The 23,053-nt window shown below is 47.8% G+C and overlaps 1 protein-coding gene across 4 annotated transcripts in view; it reads right to left on the bottom strand.

Moving 5' to 3' along the window:
- The window catches only part of LOC147438837 (uncharacterized), an 84,414-nt gene that overhangs the window by 41,290 nt on the left and 20,071 nt on the right, over positions 1-23,053 (bottom strand). For 2 of the 4 annotated variants that reach the window (XM_086484806.1, XM_086484804.1), the window contains exons 3-6: positions 19,877-19,946; positions 19,637-19,762; positions 19,354-19,482; positions 18,866-19,264 (exon numbers count right to left, since the gene is read on the bottom strand). In XM_086484806.1, the coding sequence (XP_086340932.1) occupies positions 18,878-19,264; positions 19,354-19,482; positions 19,637-19,762; positions 19,877-19,946 (712 nt within the window). In that variant the 3' untranslated portion in view covers positions 18,866-18,877. Of the gene's footprint in view, positions 1-18,308; positions 19,265-19,353; positions 19,483-19,636; positions 19,763-19,876; positions 19,947-23,053 lie in introns of those variants that run through there. The other 2 variants (XM_086484805.1, XM_086484803.1) reach the window with 2 other exon arrangements.

Raw genomic sequence — 23,053 nt, 5'->3', positions numbered from 1 at the left:
TGCAACCATGTCTATTCGAGATCAATCACACCAAAATGCTCCAATCATTTCGGCTATCACTTCCTACACTCACAAGAAGACAAGAACAAATCAGTATCATAATCAAGAATTCCATTTCATAAAGTCATCCAGCAGAATACTGTCAGCTCTCAGTATCCCTGAAGCTCAAAGAGACATTAGTGACTTTAGTATCAAAATCGAGGCATCTGTTGACAAGGCAGCAGAGTGACTCCCCTCTTGTGCATCCCACTGCACCAGATCTCCGGCCAAGCTGAATTCTGGGTTCCGTTTGGAGTAGACTATGCTAAACCAAAACATCGAGGTAAAGTTTCACAATCCCAGGAGTATGCTAGGTCCTCCTCCTCCATCCACTTCGCATCAAATGCAAGAAAGTTCTTGAACTTAACCAAGAACCGCCTTCGGACTTTACCTTTCTTCGTATCGTTATGTTCCAAAATCTCTTCATGAACAAGTATCTCCTCGTTTTCTTCCACTTCGGGTTGCTCATCAGGCTCCCCATCATCAAGCACATCACCCTTAACAGGTTTCAAGAGACTCACATGCAATGCATTGTGAATCCTCCAAGTATCTGGCAGTTTCAATCGGAAGGAGACATCATTTATCTTGTTAGTGATCTGGAAAGGTCCGTAGTATCGCATACTAAGCTTTAGAAAAAGCCTCTTCTTTCCCTTTTTCTTTCGTAGGCGTGCCTTCTCAAAACGTAAGAGCACCCAATCATGCTCCTTCAATTTCAAGTCGCGAAGATGGCGATCCGTTGCCTTTTTCTGTCGTTCTTGAGACTCCTACAAAGTCTCACGAACCTTGGCAAAAGTCGTATCCAAATCTCGCGAATATTCATCCGCTTCAAATCTCTAATCTTCGTGCTCAGGAAGGATGAAACCTTCGCAGCACTTTCAACAATCTCACATGGCATCTTTCCCGTCGAAGAGTGTATCGTGTTATTGTAGGCAAATTCCACCAAAGGTAAGTTCTTTTTCCATTGAGTCTTCTGATCCGAGATACAAGACTTCAATAAATCTAAAATCACTGAGTTGGCAATCTCAGATTGCCCGCCAGTCTGCAAGTTGAACGATGACAAGAACTGCAACCGCGTGCCAATGTTCTCTCAAATTGCCTTCCAAAACAAACTCATAAATCTGGGGTCTCTGTCAGAGACAATCGTCTCAGACGTGCCATGTAATCGGAAAATCATTGTGATCATTCTGTGTAATCGGGAGATCAAAAATGAAATCCATTTCAATACTTTCCCAAGGGCGGGTGGGTATGGGTAAAGGGTGTAACAATCCCTGTGCCTTATGCCTGTCAAACTTGACCTTCTGGCATACTGCGCACAACTCTTCCACGTCCTTTTTGAGTCACGGCCAAAAGAAGTATCTCTCTACCCCTTTCATGGTGGTAGCAATGTCGCGGTGACCCGTAAAAGGTGGGCAGTGGCATTCAGTCATAACCTTTTCCCTCAACGGCTGTGTAACGCACAACATAGTCTTTCTCATCAAGTAGCCTTCCCGAAGAGAGTATCCAGCTACTGTCTCCCCATCCCGTATCCGTGTGAAAATATCTGCAAAATCTGTATCTGTGGCATACTAATCGACCATATCCTCGAAGCTCCTATGACGTATCGCGGAAATAGCCAGAACCAACGGTTTCCGAGACAAAGCATCTGCCACAACATTCTTCTGTCCTTGCACATGGACAATTTGGAAGTGGAACTATGACAAGATGTTCGCCCACCGCATCTGCTTTTCCGAAAGCTGCTTCTATGACAAGAAGTAGCGTAAACTCTGATGGTCTATAAAGACAGTAAAATCCGCTCCGAGTAGGTTATGCCGCCACTGAGTAAGAGCATGGATAACCACCAAAAGCTCTTTCTCATATATCTGTGCTGTCATCTCGCTCCGAGTAGGTTATGCCGCCACTGAGTAAGAGCATGGATAACCACCAAAAGCTCTTTCTCATATATCTGTGCTGTCATCTCCGGCCTAGAGAACAATCGGCTATCATAAGCTATGACATGGCCTTCTTGCATCAAGACCGCACCCAGACTACGACCACCAACATCACAATATACTTCAAATGACTTCTGCAAGTCCGGCAAAGTCAAAATAGGTCCCGTAGTCAATTTCTCTTTCAATGTCCGAAAGGCAGTCACCTCGGTGGGTCCCCACAAAAAAGGTACTCCTTTCTGTGTCAAGGTATGCAAAGGGGAAGCAACCTCTGCAAATTTTCGTATGAACCGCCTGTAGTACGAACACAGTCCCAAAAAGCTTCCAACTTCATGGACATTCCTCAAATCGGGCCAATCACGAATAGTCTCTATCTTGGCCGGGTCCATTTGCACTCCTGCTGTGCTGCTAACACAATGTGTGCCAAAAAGTGTATCTCTGGTAGGAAAAATTCACTTTTCTTTGCGTTAATCACTAACGTGTGATCTCGTAATGCCTGAAAGACTTGAAGCAGATGATCTCTGTGTTCTGCCTCATTCTTGGAGAAAACAATGATGTCGTCAAAGAAAGTGCCAACAAATAGCCTGTACTCTCGAAAAATCCTGTCCATCATCCGGTTAAATGTCGCAGAAGCATTGGTTAAGCCAAAAGGCATCATCAAAAACTCAAATAACCCAAAAGTCGTCGGAAAAGCTGTCTTGTAGACATCTCCTGGCGCTATCCTGATCTGATGATATCCACTCTTCAAGTCAATCCTGCTAAAGCACGAGGATCCCTGTAACTTGTCGAGTATATCATCGATCCTAGGAATCGGAAATCTGTTCTTGATGGTGATTTCGTTGAGAGTGCTATAATCGATGCACATTCTCCAAGATCCGTCTTTCTTCAAAACCAACAACACTGGAGAGCAATACGGTGAAGTACTAGGCTGGACAAGACCCTTTTCCAAGAGGTCTTTCACTGGGTTCATAATCTTTTCATTCTGTACTCGGCTCACACGGTAAAGTGGCCGATTCGGTGATGTGCTTCCAGGTATCAGATCACTGGTATGATCTTCAGGCATGATCTTCAGGCCCTCTCAAAAGCAATCGGCATGAGCGTGGAGAAAAAAATCTTGGCGTTCTTTTCTTCAAGTCAAAACATATTCAACCTTTATCCATCGTTCAGTTCTCTCAAAAGAATGAGTAAGAAACTGAAGTTCATCAAGTACAATCTCTAAGCCCTTCATTTATCAAAGTCGCTTTCTCGGCCCAGTAGTCAACCACGGTGTAGTTCTGGTGGTACCAAGGGATTCCGAGTAGAGCGTCACTCGCGTGCCCTGAACACCCCTATCATTGCAAACGAAGTTTGCCAATGCTCGGTGTAATGGCAACATCCCATCCGGGTGCCAATCGAACTACCTCCGCCTGTGGCGTCAGTCTGTCGGGCGTAATTCCAAATCAAGCCGCCAATTCCAAGTGAAAAGAAGTTGGCCTTGGCTCCTTCAAAAGAGCTTCCTGATCCTTCACTTTGCCCCAAAAGCGGCAAAGTTTGTACTTTCATTTATTAGATTCGGTACAAGTCCCACGCCATGTGGTACCAGTTCTGCTTTTCTATCTGCCTTTTTTGCCACGTTCCTCAGCTGCTCTCGAACTCTCAAGCCTATCGTCGTCTTTATCATTCTGTTCTTTCTGTGCCTTTTTAGGGCACTTCGCAGAGATATGTCCCTATTCCCCGCATCCAAAGCATTTCCCCTCTCTGATGAAGCGAGCTCTCTCCTGAGGAGTAAGCTTGGGTCGTGCATCCTTTTTCTCTAGGTTGCTTTTTTTCTTTCTACTTTCATTCCCATAAGTCTATTCGGCTCGTTGTGTCATGGCCTCATCTGTGGGGTAGGTCAGACTGCCAGAGTGAATGGCAAAGCCCCGCTTCGCATGACTCATCAACTCATGAATAGAAGCGGACTTCTGTTCCAAGCAGTGATCTCGGATCTCTGTAGCTAGACCCAAGGTAAACCGCTCAATCTATTCTCTGAACGAGATCTTCTTGAATGAAGAGGCGGGTAGAAAAGAGCTCCAGAATCTTTCACAATAAGCATCGATTGTATCTTTCTTGGTCATCCGAAGATGGTTCCAAACAGCTCGTACATCTCGTTCATGTTCTTGCGTCAACCAAGAAGATAAAAAGCGTCTTAAATTTCAGCCATTTAACTGGCGTAGTCTTGTTTAAAAGAAGAGTGGACCACCAAGTACGAGCATTACTCTTAAAGTAAGAGGCAGCTCTCCGAATCTTGGAGTGCTCTGAATAGCGTCCTCCCGCGAAAGCGATGTCAAACTGCTGTATAAAAGACAAAGCTCGAAAGCATCTGAGTATCCTGAAAAAGAATCAAACTTGATCGAGTGGCCACCTTCCTTAAACTCTCCGACTTTCTTGCTTTTATCTTCGAGAAAGTCATACTGGTTGGCTTTATAAAAGTTCTTCTTGTTCGCATAGAAGTTTCCATCATCAGAATCTGAGCTGTCTGTAGACGAGTCCTCAGTAGAATTGTCAGTCTCTGGGCGAGATTTAGTCTTCTTTGCCTTTTTCTTGCCCTTTCCGAAGCTTTGTTTCTTGCTTCGCTTTTTACTTTTTCTGTCTTCTTCGCTTGAATCTGAAGAGCTAGAAGAACTGTCAGAAGAAGAAGAAGAAGAACTGGGTAAGCCTTCAAACTTGACACGCTTCTTCTGTTTCTTTGCCTTGTCGAATGTCGACCGACGACCCAAATATCCCGGGAAGTCAGTGCCTTTCTTCTACTTTTTGCCGTGCTTTTTGCCTTTCTTTTGCACGTCGAAAAGTTGAGCAATCCGTGCATCAACCACGTTCTCCAAGTCCTCCTCCGTATATTTCTTGGAATCATAAGGTTTCTTGAAAGCAGATTTCGGGGGTGGTGTAGTGGTTTTCTGCCACTGTGCATGCACTTCCTGAAAATAAGTCTCGCTCATATATTTTGCCAATTTCGGATCTATCGCAAAACTGAGCATCATCTTTGTTGCATCGCTGATCAATTGACGACGCTTCATCTCTCTTTGCTCCGCCTGAGTAGGCCGAGGCGGGCCATACTCTCTGTCTGAATCTTCGTTGTGATCCCAGTCTGCATCTCCAAATGTAGAGGGAGTCGACTGATCATTGCCTGAAGCCATAGGTGCCGCGGAAAAAAAAAATTCGGGGATCGGATTTCCCGTAGAAGAGAAATCGGCCGTGCTCTGATACCATTGCAACAGACTTGGACACTCCAAGTCAAGAATCAACCGCAACAGCACCAAATAACCACTTCAAAACAAGTCACAGATCACAGTAGATGTACACTGGCCCGGAGGAGTTCCGTGCCTAGAGATATTGGCCCCAAAGACTCGCGCCCCTTTCGGTATTTCTTTTTATATTAATCAGATCAAAGTACAAGAGAGTGGCTAGGGTTTCACTCTCAGATTCTGCGTCCAGATGCTCTGAGAAGTGAAGCCCTCTCCACATATTTAAAGGTACAAGGGATGCCCAAAAGCAGAGCCCCAAAAGCTTCAAATCAAAAGCAATTGCTCTCTCTCTCTCACAGAGAGTCAAAACTTGAAAGCAAAAGCATTCTCTCTCTCTTTCTCATATTGTAGAGAAAAAGCAAAATTTGCGTCGTTCATCATTTTCCCAAAAAAAAAAATTTAATAGCCTCCGCGATTTCCGAAAATTAGGGTTTCTGGCAGAAATTAGGGTTTGCAAGAATTTTAGGGTTTTTGGCAGAAATTAGGGTTTCTACTATCTGCCACGTCATCACTTTGTGACATTGTGCTCATACTATAGAAGGTTTAACAAGAATTTTGCAGAGATAGCTTCACCTCTTCACGCTTTGCAAAAGAAAGAGGTCACTTTCAGATGGACCCAAAAAGAGAATTCAGCTTTCAGTCTCTTAAAGGAAAAGTTGACTTCAAATCCCGTGATTGTTTTGCCAGACCTCATGAAGTCATTTGTGGTCCAATGTGACGCGTGTGGAAATAGCATCGGAGCGGTGTTGATGCAAGATGGTCGGGTAGTAGCTTATGAGAGAAGAATCTTGCAAGGGCCAGAGAAGACTATGCAAATCTACGAGAAAGAGCTTTTGGCCATCATTCATGCGCTCTCTAGCTGGAAGCACTACCTCTTACGTACTATTTTTGTTGTCCAGACAGATCATTAGACCTTGCAATACCTCTTGACACAATCAAAGTTATCCGAAAAGCATATGTGATGGGCAAACATTCTTTCTATTGTTCCACTTCCAAATTATGCATGTGGAAGGCAAGAAGAATGTTGTGGCTAATGCGTTATCAAGAAAGCCACAAATTTCAGCTATGTCGATTTCTTATCATTATGAGCTTGATGACATGAAGGAATAGTATGCTACTAAAGATTTTGCAAGGATCTTTGAAAGTTGCAAGATGGGCATGCTATGAGCACTACCTCCTCAGAGACAGTTTTATGATGATGCATGGCAGACTGTGTGTCTCTAGGCCATTGCGACATAAGGTTATGGTAGAAAACCATGTCCCACCGTATACAGGTCATCGTGGAATTGATGTGGCAGTGAAAGCGGTAGAGACATTATTTATTGGCCTACTTTGTGATGGGATGGGATCCTGCTGGCTAGGGTGGATGAAAGAGAAACAAAGTGCAAGTGTGTGAGTCTGTGTAAGCAAGATTATCACTCAAGTGAATTAGGTTCCAAGATAAGTTTGACAGGCAAAAGGCACCAAGGTTATTACAGCCATTGCCGATTCCGAATAAGCCATGAGAAAGCATTGCTATGGATTTTATCTTTGATCTTCCAAGAACGACGACAGGGGGAAAAAAGGTGCTCGCTCCTGCTGTTCTCCCTCCCCCCCTCTCCTCGCCATCGCCCCCTGCTCGCCATCGGGCCCTGCCTTGCTGCTGCTGCCTGCCTACTGCCCCGCCCGCCTGCACACTGTCCCTAATCCTTCGCCTCTCCAATCCTGCTTGACTGGCCTCGATAGCACTCTCGACGTGCTTGGTCCAGCAGGAGGTTTTCCGCTCGCCGACGCTTCTCTGTCTTTTCTTCACAGCAGTAGACACAGATGGAGGCTCAAGCTCCACGACAGAGGGACTCCAATGAAGTCCCCTCGCCCGACCCCGTTGAGCCCACCATTCGACTTGCTTTCTCACCGACACAGCAAGCAAGCCTAGCCACAGGGGTGGAACGCCTTCGGGCGACTTCCGTCATCTGCAAGGCTCTCAGCACTAGACCCAGCAAAAAAGAGCTACATGATCTTCTCCAGGCCCACCTTCTCACAGAGGTGGGCAAGATCTTGGATGTTCAGTTCCTCGGATGCGGCTACTATCAGATAGAGTTCGAGACTTCCGAGATGGCATCTAAGGTCATCGCGATGAGCCCCTTGGCCATCCGAGCAGTTCGAGCCTACCTTCGACAGTGGAGGCATGGGTTTGACCCAGCTACAGATGTTCTCGTAGAGGAGGTAGACCTTCCCATCTCCGTCTGCTTTCCTGGTTTGAGGAGGAAGTACCTACCACTTCTGTCCAGGATAGGCTCAAAGATTGGGACTGTCCTGGAGACACCTCGCACGGCACCCTCGGTAGCTGCCAAGGCGGCCGGCATCCCCTCAATACGTGTTCTGTTTAGGGACACCCACACTCTCCCGAAGGTAATCCTACTTCCTTGGGTGAGTGGGGGTTGGTTCCAACAGAGCGTGGAGTATTCGGGCCTCCCAAATTAGTGTTTCATTTTTCAATAGATGGGCCATCTTGCGAAGGCCTGTCCACGGAGGAGACCCCGACCTACACCACAGGCCCAGCCCCAGCCCCAGCCCCAGCCCCAGCCCCCTAAGGACTGGTCAGTAAGAGCAGTCAGCGTCACAAAGTTGTAGGCAGAGCCACCCTCGGAGCCTGGGGCTCAAGCGCAGGAGAGCTGGCAGTAGCAGGTTCGTGGTCAACGTAGGCAGGGGCCACCGCGCCAGCCTGGCACTCAGAGTGGTCCCCACGCTCCTGCCCAGCAACAGTGGGTTCCCACGGGAAACCGATTCGACCCTCTCCAACAGGACGAGGCTCATACTCCAGCCTCACCCTCAACAGCCCCTCCTCCCCCTGAGTTTTCCCCCCTCTTTTGCTCCCCCCTTTCTCCCTTTGCCGCTCCCCCTCGCCCCCCTTCTCCCCCATCTCCTCCTGCTCCAGTCCCGCAGCCATCCCAAGGGGCAAGGCCTTCCTCGGCTGCTAGGAGATCTCTTGGCATCACTTTTGCCACGAGTCGCTTAGCGAGAGAGTGACAGCCTTTCTTGCGACCCCCTCTTCTGGTGCAGACGCCCCCCTTTGCAGCAGTTCCTCGTGGTCAGATGAGCTTCAACATTCGTCATCGTTGGGATTTCTTTGCCTACGACTTTACACGGTTTCTCGGCGACCCCTCACCACACCTTGAGGCAGCCTGCTTCAGAGTCCATGTATTGTTCCTTGCAACTAAGGGAATAGAGGCCTTGGACTCAGCGGTTGGCTTCTCTTTTCCCCTATGCAGCAAGGACCAGGCTAAGTGGACTATAGACTCAGTGTCGGAGTGGCTGCAGACATAGGCCCTAGAGTTCTCTCATCACATGGGAGACCTAGGGTTACAGACTTGCTTCAGACTCTATGGCCGTTGGCCAAGTTTTCTATGACACCTCCAGACGCAGCAGGATGTAGACACAATGTGGTTCACTTCTTTGCTGACATGCAGAGCCTGCCATGTTATGTACACATACATGAGGACTCCTAGACAGAGGGGGCTTTGCGCACGGCTCGTTCCACTTGGACTTGGGCTAGATACTCTTTGCAGTCACGCCTATCTCGAGGACGCTTGGATACAAATTACTCCCCATCCAAGCCTGCCTCAAAGATAGCACGGTTAGCTGTTGCTGCAGCATCAATTCTCTCTCGGTCCCCATGAGGATCGTCTCATGGAACGTACAAGGATTAGGTGGGCCCCAGTTTCAACGTCCGAGGGGCCGACTGCGTCAGGAGCTTCAGCAATGCCTTGTGGGAGGAGAGATTGACCTTCTTATGCTACAGGAGCATCATATGTGTGAGAACCGCATTACACATTGTTGTCAGCTTTTGCGTGGACGATATGAGATTTTTTGGTCAGCTGCATTTGGACCTGGAGGCATCCAGGGCGGGGTATGTATGACTATTGTGGATTCTTTGCAGCAGGCCATTGTGGACAGAGGGATATGTGCCAGGCAGGGCATAGTGGATCACTATGCAGGTTTAGGGTTGCCTCGTGGACTTCTTGAACATCTATGCGCCCAATGTGGCGAGCGCCCAATGTGGCGAGTGCACGTGTAGAGTTTTGGTCTCAGATTGTTCAATCTGTGCCGCAGGCAAAGCAATAGTGCATGGGGGGTGACTTCAACATGTTGGAGGACCCCTCTGACAAGATTGGTGGTAGCCATACTACTGTGCATGGAGTTGAGTTGGCAGCTTGAGAGAGGTTTTGTATGACTGCGGGTTTCACATGTGTGGCAGCATTCTAGCTTTGTGAGGCACCCAGACAGCCTGGCCTTCTCTCGTTTGGACCGCAGAGTGGAAGGAGTGAATCTATCTCGGATAGATCGCTTCTACACTAGTGACCACTTCTGTGACTTGGGTGGGACTGTTGGCATTCTGGCTGGGACTTCCTTTTCGGACCATGCACCAATGATCCTCACAGTGATTGATAGGCAGAGGAGGGGGAGAACGATGCTTCGCATCCCTAAGAGGGTCTTGCTAGACTCTGCAGCCAGGGAGCGTATGGTGGCTCTTTGGACAAAGAGCTTAGACATGCAGGATTCTCCTGCTGATAGTGTGGCCTCAGGACTGGCTCAACTTAGTCGTCTCTTTTTCAGGAGTCTACCGCTCGCCTGGCTACAGAGAAAGAGGAGCAACGTCTCCGATAGGCGTTGCTTCCTTGCAAAGGATGCAGGAGCAACATCCAGACAATCCTTGGTTCGAGGAGCACTTGCAACAGGCTCGCAAGGAGCTCGTCAGCATAGAGGAGGAGAGGCGCCATGAGTTTGCTTTCCATCGACAGGCATCTCAGTGAACCCAGGTGGGTGACAGAGTGACAGGCGCTTTCTTTGATGCAATAGGACCCCGGCATACGCATGCCAAGGTCAGTCGGTCGAGGAGGCCCGACGGGTCAGTTGCTTAAGAGCCAGAGGACATGCGTGCAATTGCTACTGACTTCTACCGTGATCTACTGTCTGCAGAGACTTAGTCAGAGCGTCAAGATGCATGCAAAGGGCAGGTGTGGGCGCAGATGCCTTGTCTTGTGACTGAGGAGATGCGCCAGAGGCTTGAGCTACCTCTTCAGCTAGAGACGCTACACGCGGCTCTTAGAGCACTCCCCCGTGGTAGCTGTCCAGGTAAGGATGGTTTGACTCCCAGCTTTTTCTTGGAGTACTGGGACTTGCTTGGCTCAGATCTCTGCAGCACTTTTTAGTACATCTTGCAGACAGGAGAGATGCCTGACAACATGAGTGAGGGCCTCATTTACCTCATTCCCAAGGAGGGTGGCTCCTTGGATGAGATTCGACAGTGGCGACCCATCACCATCCTCAACTCATCCTACAAAATTATTGCCAAGGCTCTGAGTTTGAGGATTCAGCCACTTCTAGAGAGCATTATACATGGGACACAGACAGGTTTTGTCAAGGAGCGTAGTATCCTTGACAACATCTTTACTTTTTGGGAGGCTTCTGCCCTCGTGCGGCTCCGGGTGATACTTCTTCTCGATTTTGAGAAGGCCTACGATAGAGTTGACTAGGACTTTTTAAAGGGCACTCTACGCAGGATGGGCTTCTCAGATGCTTGGATCAGAGGTGTGTCAGCTATGTACAGACGGGCACACAATCAGGTACTTTTGTCAGGAGGTAGAGGTGATCGTTCCATGCTCACACGTTCGGTCAGATAGGGGTGCCCTCTTGCCCCCTTCCTCTTTCTGTTCTATGCTGAGGCGATGAGCAGGTTTTTGGTTTCACAGCAGGTTGGCTTGCGTGGCTTAGCGCTCCCTATTCGAGGAGATGAGCTACTGGATGTTGAGTTTGCAGACGACTCAGCCTTGTACTTGGATGGCCAATAGGCCAACCTTCACAAGTGTGAGCAGGCTCTTGAGACTTATTGTTGTGCATCAGGCGCACTGATCAACTGGAGAAAGACAGTGGCTTTCTCGGCTGGTAGTGCTCCTACGCCTGATTGGATGCCAGGTGAGGGTTTCACATGGATTCCCCCAGGGACTGCAGTTCGATACTTGGGCTGTCAGGTTGGCTTGGACTTGTCTCACGAGCAGCAGATTGCTCCCCTCCTCCTGTCCATCAAGAGGAAGTTGTTACATTGGAGCTCCGCACGACTTTCTTTGGCAGACAGAGTTGTAGTGGCCAACCAAGTGTTGTTGGCTACTATGTCGTACATCACTTCTTGTTGGATCTTTTCGAGTTCTTGCATCAACCAAATAGAAAGGTTGATCAGGAACTTCCTTTGGTCAAGGCATGACACTCAAATAGCTTGGGCCAAAGTGGCATGGCAGGTCATCATTCTTCCTTGTTCTCAGGGAGGGTTGGGGATTATAGACCCAACACAACAGGGCAGAGCCCTTCTAGGGAAATGTAACAAACTGCTGACGTGTCAAAGCCCTGAAGAATGGAGCCAACTTGCAGATGCTGGCGGAGGGGCCTAAACCCTAAGAAGAACAAGTAACAGAAGAAGAAGTCCTACCAACTTCTGGGGACCCCATCTGATGGGGCCCCAAGTGACATAAAGGAAATAAAGCAGGATCCACACACACACAAATTGCGTAGCTGCAGATGGCTTGGTAGAATTTCAAAAAATACGATGACTGATGATGTGGCAAGCTGTACGGATTTCCGCGTTTTGCACTGACTGCTGAAGTGGCAACTGTACAGATTTTCGTAAATTACGTTGGCAGCTTTTTGGCATTGCTTTTGGACCAGGAGCTTTTGAGTTTTAAAGGCTTTTCACTATAACTGCTTTTCACTGTAACTGCTTTTCAGGCCAAAGGTCTTTAAATATGAGGTTAGGGCTCATTCTCTGGCATGCTTCCCGGCAAAGATGCAGAGTCTAGAGTACCGGCTTGTACAGTGTTGATGCAATATAAAGAAATACCAAAAGGGGCGCCAAGGTTTGGGGCCAATACTCTCTGGGGTGGAATTCCACCACTCCGTGTCGCGTGTAGTCTCTCTCTTTCTCTCAGTTTTGTATTTATTGAAGTGCTAAAAATCTGTTCAGTCTGTTCTTTTCTATTGGCACGTGGTGTCCGTCTTGTGACAGGAAGTTTATCGTTATCGTCAGAGGACTTCTTCCAAAGAGGATCCCGGGAAGGAGTTCTTGCTTCAGCGGCTTAGTGCTAGAGTGCCTCAAGTTGGAGGCCCCTGGCGACCTTCGACCGGATGGATTTTCACAGAGATGCGTAGAGTTGGCTTGAGCAGGAGACTGGAGGACCGCTTTGCTGTGAGTCTGCTCCGATCCTGGGAGCAGCTGCGGAAAGGCCTGGAGCAACGTCAGCCTACTTGCACGGAGGAGCGCTTGAGACAACCCCTTGTTTGGAACCCCATGGTTAGCACTCAGAGAGGCAACTTGGTTGGTAGTCGGCCTCATGTTTCCTGGGGTCCCATGGCAGAGGGTCCAGCAGGCACTTTAGGTGACTGGCTACAGTTTTCAGGCTTGCCAAAGGAGCTTAAGGGCATCCAACTACAGGGCATGAGAGGGGTGCAAAGCATGTGTCACGGCATCTCAGAGGCAGTACCAGCTGAGTGGCTCACACCTCTCGAGTTAGCAGCGCCCAGATGGATGGGGGCCTTCACGCGACCGGAGGTTCTTATCTTAGTTCGGGCCTGCTCAGAGACTGTACCCTCCTTGTTTTTCGAGCTACAGGGTGAGGGACACTTACACCGAGTTTCAATAGAGGCCCCACAAGTGGAAGAGTGCTGTTTTCAGAGGATTCGAGTGGTGGGCATCTGTGGGAGGACTTATGTCATAGATCCTGACCCAGCAGCTCTTGAGACTGGCCACTGGAGATTGTGGGCTTGGGAGAGCTGTCCACTGGCACGAGTTCAGTGGGATCCTGGAGAGTGGTTTTGGAGGGACCCTTTCTCCTCATCAGACCATCCAAGTGCCCCTTTCTTTCAGTACACTGCTCGATTGGGACGTCACATACTGGGAGCACAGAGAGAGGCTCGTCCTGCTGCAGCACCTCATTGGCAAGAGAGGGGTCTCATAGCTGAGTTCTTGGAAGCTTTTTGGGAGAGGTTGTGGGACTCCAGACAGTCGCGGCAAGTCACCTTGTTCCAGTGGCTGGTTGCGCACCAAGCTACAGCAGTTGGGAGCTGGCTTGTACATAGTGGTCTGTCGGCAGCATGTGCAGCTTGTGACCATCTTGTGGAGAGTCGGCGTCACTATCTTTGGGACTGTCCTTTGGCATAGGAGGTTTGGCTTCGTGTTCTTCGGTTGATGCCAGCTCTTTCCACAACTCGGCAGTACACTTAGGGGGCAGCTGCTTGGTCCACTCTCATGGGCCCGGCACTTCAGTTTGAGCTATCCTGCACCAGCAGGATGATAGTGATGCAGGGGGGTCGACCTACACTCCAACCTACTATAGAGCTTACTCCACAGGAGTGGTGCAATGAGAGAGGGGAGTGTTGAGAGTTCATCTCTGGCCTAACACTCTGGTTCATCTGGCGGGCCCGCTGCTTCCGCATCTTTGAGGTTCGCCCTGTATCACCTGCAAAGACTGTACGGGATCTTTGGCTAGAGTGATCCATGCTCTCAAAGGACAGTTCGAGAGACTCGAGGGCAGCTCCAATTGCATGCGGGAGCGCAGAGAGGCTTTCCTTTGACTCTGGCGCCTTGGGCCTTTTTTCACCATGGTCCAAGGTGTGCTCAGATGGCACTACTGTCCACCTTTGTGGCTTTTCCCTCTTCCCATCTCTTGATTTAGCCTCATTGTATGTTATTTTTTCATTGGGAGAGTCTCCCCATCATGATTGTTGTAGCCCTCTCTTGTAGAGGTGGTTGTAGCCCTATGGGCAGTTTCATTAACTAATAGAAGGATCTCTTTTTCGGGGGGGGAAAGAACGCCAACAGGGAATGATGGTATATGGACCATTATTTGCAGGTTCAGCAAGCAGACCCATTTTATTCCTGTCACGAAGAAGATAAAATTCGACCAAATGGCATGGTTGTTCATGTACAATGTGTTTAAGTACGATGGTATGCCATAGTCGATTGTCAGTGATCATGATCCTCGGATGACGAGTTTGTTTTGGAGAAGGTTATTTGAGAACATGGGTACTACACTCAAGTTCTCGTCTTCATTTCATCCACAAACTAATGGACAGTCAGAAGAGGCTACTTCTATTGTCTTCGATCTGTGACATGTTAGGTGTCAGATAATAAGGGCAAGTGGGAATAGTATTTGCATATGCTTGAGTATGCGTACAACAATACGGTGCATTCGTTCACAAGCAAGGCACCTTTTGAGATTGTTAAAGGTGGCAAAAAGGTTCCTTTGCATACAAAGGACAAAAACTTTGAGACAGATCGATATGTTGAGAACATGGATGAAATGTATAAGAAGATTAAGCTTGCCTTGGTGAAGACTGGGGCAAAGCAGAAAGGGATGTTGATTGTCACCGTCGTGAATTATTGTTTTCACCTTGCGATTGGGTACTTTTACGGTTTGAAAAGGCAAGGTTATAGAAGATGAAGGGCAAGGAAAGGTTGTTTTCGAAAGTCAGCATGCGTTACTATGGGCCTTTTCAAGTGCTTGATAAGATCAGCGATGTTGCTTATAAGCTGAAATTGCTTGACACTTGGAAGATTCATAATGCGTTACCCTTTATGGGTGATGTGCCACAAGATATGCCACAGAAGGATCAGCCAGAAGTCAATGAACTTGATGAGATCTTGGTACCTAAGCAGATTTTGGCACATAAAGAAAGAAAAGTTAAGGGACAAGTTGCAAGACGCTATTTGGTGAAGTTCAAGAACTATCCACTTATGGATGCAAAGTGGATGGAAGAGCATGAATTGTAAGAGTCACCAAATGTATTGCAGCTTTACCTTGAGGCCTTTGGGTAACAGCCTACCTATGCCCCAACCCAACATGTTCAAAGGAGGGGTAATGATGGAGCTAGCAAATCAAATGTACATACGGATTCAGTGCAAGAAGTGTGCATCGCTCTTCAAGTGTTAAAGGTATTATGCTCACTTCTATCATAGATGGAAATAACAAAAGCATGAAGGTCCCATTAAGTCATTTGTATCTATGTGTTATGACCTTTCTTGTGTGTACATGCAATGATAAAATGATAAAAGCGTGCTAACAACACAAGATCATCAATGGCATGTATATATGGCATGCAATCGAGGACGTTTGCAATTTCAAGAGGGGGGTATGTCACGAGGATGTGGCAACTGCTAACCTTAGTTGTTGGTTTCTTTCCGATGATTTTTATTTAATTTTTGGGACCCTCTTTTTGAAGTCACAAATGGCCAGACATTGCGTGGCCAGTCGGGAATCCAAGCAGTAAAAGGGTGTCTAGGCTCAGTTCAAAGTCATTTAGGCCCCCTCGCTACACTTATAAGTCGGTGGGTACTAGGAATTAAAATTGGACACATGGCGACTCTGCACCAATTTGCCACTTTCAGCGAGAAGAGGGGGCGCCCAAATTGAGAGAGGAGGCTGATTTGCAGCTCATTGTGCTTTACAGTGTGGGTGAGTAGTGGGTGCAGGTGATCACAGCTTTAATGGAAAGCTTGCCTTCTCCCTTGTCTTATGCAACACGATGACTTGCGCTTGCGTATCTCTCTCTCCCCTTTGGCATGTATGGTAATGCCCCACTAGATGGGCTACTCAGTTGACCATGTACAATCTGAGGGTTTATGCATGTTTGCCAAGGCAAGAGCCTTCTGAACAGAAACCGGATTAGCTAATTGCTAATCCCCCATAGGTACGCACAATTCCATCGCAAAGGATCGCGAAATCGAAGAGTCTTCTCGCGTGAAAACTCGTTTGATTTGAAGGGGAACTGTCCCATTGCGTGCGGAAGCATCTGAGACACACGTAGGGTACGGGGGTCAGTTATGGGTCGGGGTCCTTTGCTGGGACAGGCGACTCCCCAAAATATAAGTAATGTTAGGACCACTTTAGAGACACCGAAAAGTGAATGCTTCCATGGTTAGCAAAGCGGAAATGAGATATTGTCCGTAGAATCCTGGTTCAAATCGAGCTGGCAAGTTGGTTTTTAAATTGGGACGCGACACTTTTGCTAATGGCACCGGTTTTTGATACTCACGATTGCAAAGACTGTCGACGATCGCAGCCTGTGAAGGGTTATTTGCGCCAGAGTTTTTGTTGCAACTCGGTCTTGATATTGGCTATGGATTGCACCCTTCTATGCCCAAAATGAAGCACCTCAGGAAAATTCCGCTCGTCCACAGCTTAAAGGTCTTAAAATAGGGGGTTTTATTCTAAACGTGTTCGCTCCGCTCGAAACGGTCCAAAACAGAGAATTACAATCTACTGTGTTTTTCTGCAAGTTTAGGGTTTCGCACCTAAACAGCAGGGAATCGCCAGGGGAGCCTCGAAAAGGCCTTGGGATGCGTGAACAAGGTTGTAGGCACCTAATAGTGGCAAAACAAAAAATTACAGCACACTCAAATTGATCTGCAACTCACCGTAAAGCTTCTAGAATGCGAGGAAAAGCGTCCTAGGGGTGCTGGCGAAATTGGGTCAAAAACCTGTGATTACAGCCATGGACAGGTCCAGACAGCCTAGTGGGAGTTAGGTGAAAGTGATCGGATCGTTTCTTTGCATTAAGAATAAAGAAATATCGAAAGGAGCGCCAGTCTTTGGGGCCAACAGGTGTCGGCGTTTGCTTGGTAGCACTCTAGCTTCCAAGCCGTGTGTTTGACGTGTCAATTCTTCCTGTTACAGGTTTTTATTTGCAAAGTTTCTCTATGTCCTAAAGTCTAAACTAAAGTTTCGGGTGAAAGCCAAAGTCTACCGACCTACGGGCCGGTTTCACTGCATCTACATGATCATTGCGCCTCCATGCATCTGCTCTGAGAACGAAAAACACTAGGCTGATCTCTTGATCCATCAACCGCATCGAGGTGCTGCCCTTCTGCTGGGGAGGAAAAACGCTCGGCAGATCTAAGAAAAACAAAAACGCTAGGGCTGAACTGTCCCTCCTGCCCATCGCCCATGCTAGAGCTGCCCCCTAGGGGCGCCCTGGACCCCTAGGCATGTGTACCATATGCTCCTCATGTGCCCCTACTCACACATATATGCCCCCAACAGTCCAGGTCGACCAGCTGTCCACCAGATCCTATGATTGGGAAAAATGGGGAAATAGCAGAAATACCCACCGCGAAGCCATATGGGCAATAGGAAAAAATATTGGCAAGGCTAGGAAAAATACCCCCAGCCTGCAGGAGCCTAATGGCCATGGAACAAAGCCAAAACCTAAGGCTAAACATGGCTAGAAAAACCCGACATGAGAAACCTACCTCACACTGGCAAGGCACAACCACAAAACAGCCCTCACTCCCTAGCACCTGTCCCTGGGAGAAACTGAGACCAACTGGACGAATCCAAAGAGATGCCTAATCAGAAAGAAGGGCACAAGGCAACACATAAGAAGATTGGCACCAAGATACAAGCAAACTTACAAGAATGTCTCAAGGTCACGATTGGGGGGCTCCAATCCCCATGGCACACCAATGAGGACACCCTTGAAGAAGCAATCACCAAGCTCAATGACATCCTGCAACCAGTTAACATCAAGCCCGAAATTGTCTCTTGGATCAACGACACACATAAGCTCGCGCCACCTTGGCACTATATCCTCACTTTCAAGGATAAAGAAGAGTGGATGAAGCTGCTATGCTAATCCCGCCTTCTTAATGAAGAAAAGCGTTTGGATCACGGAGGTAACTGACCATGAATCAACTCAAGATTAAAACAAGTGAACTCTAGAAGATGCACGAAGCCCGCAAACAAGGTAAATGGACAGTTTATCAAGGCGATAAAGCCATCATCCAGGAGTGTCGAACTCCTAGGTCTCCCCTCACAGGACCCCCCCTTCGGTTTTGTTCTTTTTCTTTTACCCTATTGATGGACTCTCAGTCCAAAACTAATATACATCGATTGCCTTCACCTAGAAGAAACCATTGTAACATTTTGTTTTGGTCCCATGGGTTGTATCTAACCTCCATGGACGATAATTCAATCTCTCTCTCTCTCTCTCTCTCTCTCTCTCTCTCTCTCTCTCTCTCTCTCTCTCTCTCTCTCTCTCTACACATAAGACGATGTTTAGGTAATGCCCCTCTTGCAAGAAAAAAGGTTTTCCATCACTAACTCGCGATGTGGCACTAAGCAACAAGTTTATCCAACAGTCCACAATTGCTCTCATGGGTTGGTTCCATGCTCTACTAAGGCCATGCGTAGGCTAAAAAATATTTTACACAATTGCTCTGGTTGGTTCCATGCTCTACTAAGGCCTTGTGTAGGCCAAAAAGTATTTTACTCCTTTGTTTCAAATCTCTGATGACAAGCAACATGAGAGACAGACGTTACTCCACATTATGTAAAGTACTCCCAAGCAGCGTCCTCCATGGTGATGGATTCCATATTAAGATGAGGCAACCCACCTCAGAAAACGCCGCCATGAATTTGGCTTGAATCTGTTCATGAACCCAACTCAAGCACGGGTCCCATCTGTCTTATTGAGGAGTGACAATTAATGCCACTGCTATGACAAATTGTCAGGAGACAGAAAGAAGCTGTGTAATTCAATGGAAATAAAGTGATCAAGGAAGAAGCCTACTTGAACCAGTATCATTGTGGCAAAGAACCAGTAATATCTTACCTTCACATCCAACTACGTTCTGCGTATCTTTTTTGATCTTGAGATTCCTCTTTGGTGTTTTTCCATGCGCTTCCGTTTTGTTCCTACTGCAATAGCAGACCCTGTGCTCCCTTTCTTCCGAGCGCTTCTTTTAAGCTGCTGGCTGCCTGCACCTTGACGCTTCTCCTGGCCTGAATGTACACTTTCCTTAGTGGCTCTCATACCTTCATATGATGCTGAAAGCTTCGCTCGTTTTCTGTGTGACTGGCTTCTATCCAAGTCTGACGCTCTTCTCGGGCGCTCCCAACGGCTAGGCTGATTCTGCTTATTAGCCTGAGAGATCCGTACATGACAAATCCGAAGAATCCTATCTCGTAACTTTACTTGTCGCTTAGTTGACAGAAAGGAAAGTGCACCTGCCTGCATGTCAAAGCCTCATTTCAACATTGGAACAGAATGCAGATAAACAAGTGTCAAAATCATTTACAAAAACAGGAATTAGCTCTTACTGTTGTCTTAAACATCACATATGCTATGCCTTTACAAGCACTAGTCTGATGATCTCTGACAACCCTGACAGCTTCGATGTCCATTTCAGGTGATTTCCCTGCACCAAAGGTCTGATACAGTTCTTCATCCTGCAGGTTCAAGTTCAAAAAGGATCAAATAACCTAATGTCATTCTAAACCTTTTAGCCTTCCTCAATTGCATTACCAAACAGGTAAGAAATCAAGTCCGAAATCGCGTTTAGCATGAGAAGGAATAGTGCAGGTCACCTAAATAAAAGCACACCTTAACATCAAATGGAATATTCCCAACAAAAATCGATCGCTTCGGGTCATACTGAACAGCAAATTTTCCATTTAAGGTTTGATGAGGGGCATATGCAGCATCAACTCGCAGATGGTTTCCACAGAACTGTAAAGCACCAAAAATTGATTGAATTAACATGACATAACAACATGATGCTAGAGTTGAATCTTAGGTTTACATCATGGCACTCTAGAGCTTGAACACTATTTGACGAAGTACCTCTTTCATGTTGTGAGCAAGAGCAGCATTTGCAAACGCAGCTTCCTCAAACACCACATAAGCATGTTGACTACAAGTACAAGTTACAAATTACAAAGAGCTCTCGCTCTCTCTCTCTCTCTCTCTCTCTCTCTCTCTCTCTCTCTCTCTCTCTCTCTCTCTCTCTCTCTCTCTCTCTCTCTTTTTTTTTTTTGGAAAAAGTCAGGGCTGTATATTACTGAGTACAATATAATCCCCAGCGGATGCCAAAATAGCCTATCACGTGGGGTGTACAAGCTGAATGTAAGGAGGAGAGCCACTACAGTGACTACTCGACTAGAACAATCTCATGGTGGTCGGTGTGAGGAGTGGAGGAGAAACCACTGAGGAGGGGCATAATGCCAAGTAATCTGACCACCTGTCAGTGTGAAGAAGAGTGGGGATCGAGCCCAACGCCGAAGGAAGGCAAATCGACGAGCCTCGGCTGCTCAAGATGTACCTGAGGAAGAATCCCACTGCCAAATCAGGGTGTGAATGATGTCCAGCCAAATGGCAATGAGGATATCCTGAAGGAGCTGTGGAGCCGCACTAAGAATGTGAAGACAACGAGCTCTCCAAACATTCCATAGTGTAATACTAGTGATGACTGAAAAAACTTCGTCACGTGTCTAAGAATCCCCCTGCCAAGCGATCTGTGGTAGCATAGCCAAAGTCCCTCGCCGATAACCAGTCGAGGTAAGCATGAAGGCTGGATCTGTGTCTGAGCCCTCGTAGAAAAGATGCGGGCCGGGCATCGGCATCAACCATGAGACAGATCCCCAAGTGAGAAATCCATGCTGAACACCTGTTTTGCTGAGTAGAAAGCAAACTGCAAGCCACACTACATGGGAAGCTGAGCATGACCAAAGACAGTGGGCAGGTGACTCAAGTAGTCGCAAAGGACAGCAAGTACATAACGGATCATGACCCATAGCAGCTAGCCAAGTCCCAACTGGAAGTCCCGCATGTGCAATCATCCACATGAAAAAGGAAATACGACGAGCCGCATGTAAATCCCAGATGGCGGACCAAAACTGCTGCAGATAGGCATGGGAGAGGCCTGAATATAACCAGAAACGCATACGAGTGGGCTGCTCTGGTTGCTGTCTCATCAATGCTAACCTTCCAATCCTGACAGTGTACTTAAAGAATGATACAGGTGCACCGGTGGGGTCAGAGTGAGGCCAATGCCACTCTTGGGTCCCAATAAAGCTGAGATAGGGCACGACCCTCCCACACCCAAAGCCTCCAAAGTGCAGCATCAGCGGAAGCAAAACGGGGGTCAACACAACGACGCTTCCCGCGTGAGCCAGCTACTCGTATGGCCTCCCATCGAGCGCCAGGGGAGATAAGTTGTGGAGAGGTGGCATCATATGTCAATCTAGCATGAGTCCCCTGAGAGTAGTCAGTATCAACTGTGAACAGCATGGTGTCCAAACGAACTAATAAGAGAGTGCTCTGATCAAAGAGGCCTTCCAAGCCACAATGGGGGGGCATGTGAACCGTGCCTCGCATGACTGCATCCCACTGTGAAGGAACGGCAGAATCAATCTCAAGCAGTCTATCTGTCACCCCGCGACCAATGTCATAATGTTCCGCCACAAAATCTGCATCCAGCATACGTGTCTCATGAAACAACTCCATAGAGGCAGCAGGGCCAGTGTCCCAAGCAGCCCAATCAATGTGAGTCCTCTCTCCAAGCTGACGAGGTGGATTAATCGAAGAATCAAGAACTGTAGCATTCCAAATGAGAGGCTGGCGCTCAATCTCCTCACGACATGAGGGAGGTGAGCGTATGATAGCCCGTCGCATGGAAACCCAAATGTGAAGGAGCGATCGGAGGAAGGGTGAGAGGGTGGAGGTGGACAAGGGGGCATCCGTAAAGAGAAAACGATACCCTGAATGCCAAGTATGACCGTCTCTAGTGCCGAGTCGTGGAGTCACTGTGCAAAGAGCGGCCTAAAGAAGCATCTTCCAAGGTTCTTGGCCGGGAAAAAGACCCCCAACAATAAGCTTGGTAAGAAGTGCGCGGCTTTGTAACTCTGGATCAATAATGCCAAGGCCTCCCTCTGACCTATGTCGAATGATCGTGGACCAGTGAACTCGAGCACGAGTATCAATAGTCCCATTTGTGCCACCCCATAAAAAGTTCCTCACTAGTCGACGGAGCTGAGCTATCACACCGGAATGTAACATCCAACAAGAGACCGTATACCATACTGTAGCCAGAATGACCTGGTTGGCGACCAATGCACGGCCAGCCAACGACAGACGACGTGAAGACCAATGGCATAGCTTCCTGCGAATAGATTGTAGTACGGGTGCAAACTGCTGCTGTGAGGAAACATCAAATCCAACCTGAAAGCCCAGATATCTGCATGTCTAACCCGGCTACAGCCATATGAAACCATCAGCTACCCCCCAAGTAGGTATGTCATCACTGCCAACCAGTAACCCATAGGATTTATGCCAGTTAATGAGTGCACCACTGGTGCCAACAAGATCTCTGCCATAGTGTCTGTACAACGATGTCGAGTGTGCTGCCAGATCTGCTCACGGGTAAGTAAAACCTCAGGAGTGCATACATCAGTAGTGAACACTGTCTCAAAATAATCTACAGACATATCAAGAATAACATCAGGATGCATATGTAGTGTCCCCTGAGCATCGCACAAACTCCGCAGGGTGGTGCCAGGAGGGCGTTCTTTATGCGCAGCGAAGAAGTCTTTATTCATTCGATCAGCTTTAGCTATCCAATGAGATATTGAAGCATGATGAGTGAACTCAGACCTAGCCTCCTGTACGCGACGAATCTCTTCTGTGAGCTATGTCTGTCTAGCAGCGAGATAAGCATCCTGAGGCCACTCCTCAAGCAAGCGCTGAGTGGAACCAAGAGGGATGTGAAGATCAGACTCGCGTACTCTCAACTGACGATGAATAATAGCAGTCTGGTCACGGCAGTAAATACTAGACTGAGCAATGCAATGAGCAAGAAACTCTCCAGGGGGTCCACAATAAGAAGCATCCGTGGACCATAAGTCACGAATCTGCTGCTGCAATACTTGAGTGGTGAGAACACTGTCAGGGATGCGGCAGTCTCGTCTCTGTGCAGAGGATCTAGTGAAGGAGATAAACAATGAGGTCTCTCTCTCTCTCTCT

This window comes from Adiantum capillus-veneris, chromosome 16 (assembly GCF_014529385.1).
Source record: "Adiantum capillus-veneris isolate H3 chromosome 16, ASM1452938v2, whole genome shotgun sequence".
NCBI lineage: Eukaryota > Viridiplantae > Streptophyta > Polypodiopsida > Polypodiales > Pteridaceae > Adiantum > Adiantum capillus-veneris.
The sequence above is the reverse complement of the archived record's forward strand: the minus strand, read 5'-3'. Positions and strand labels throughout refer to the sequence as shown.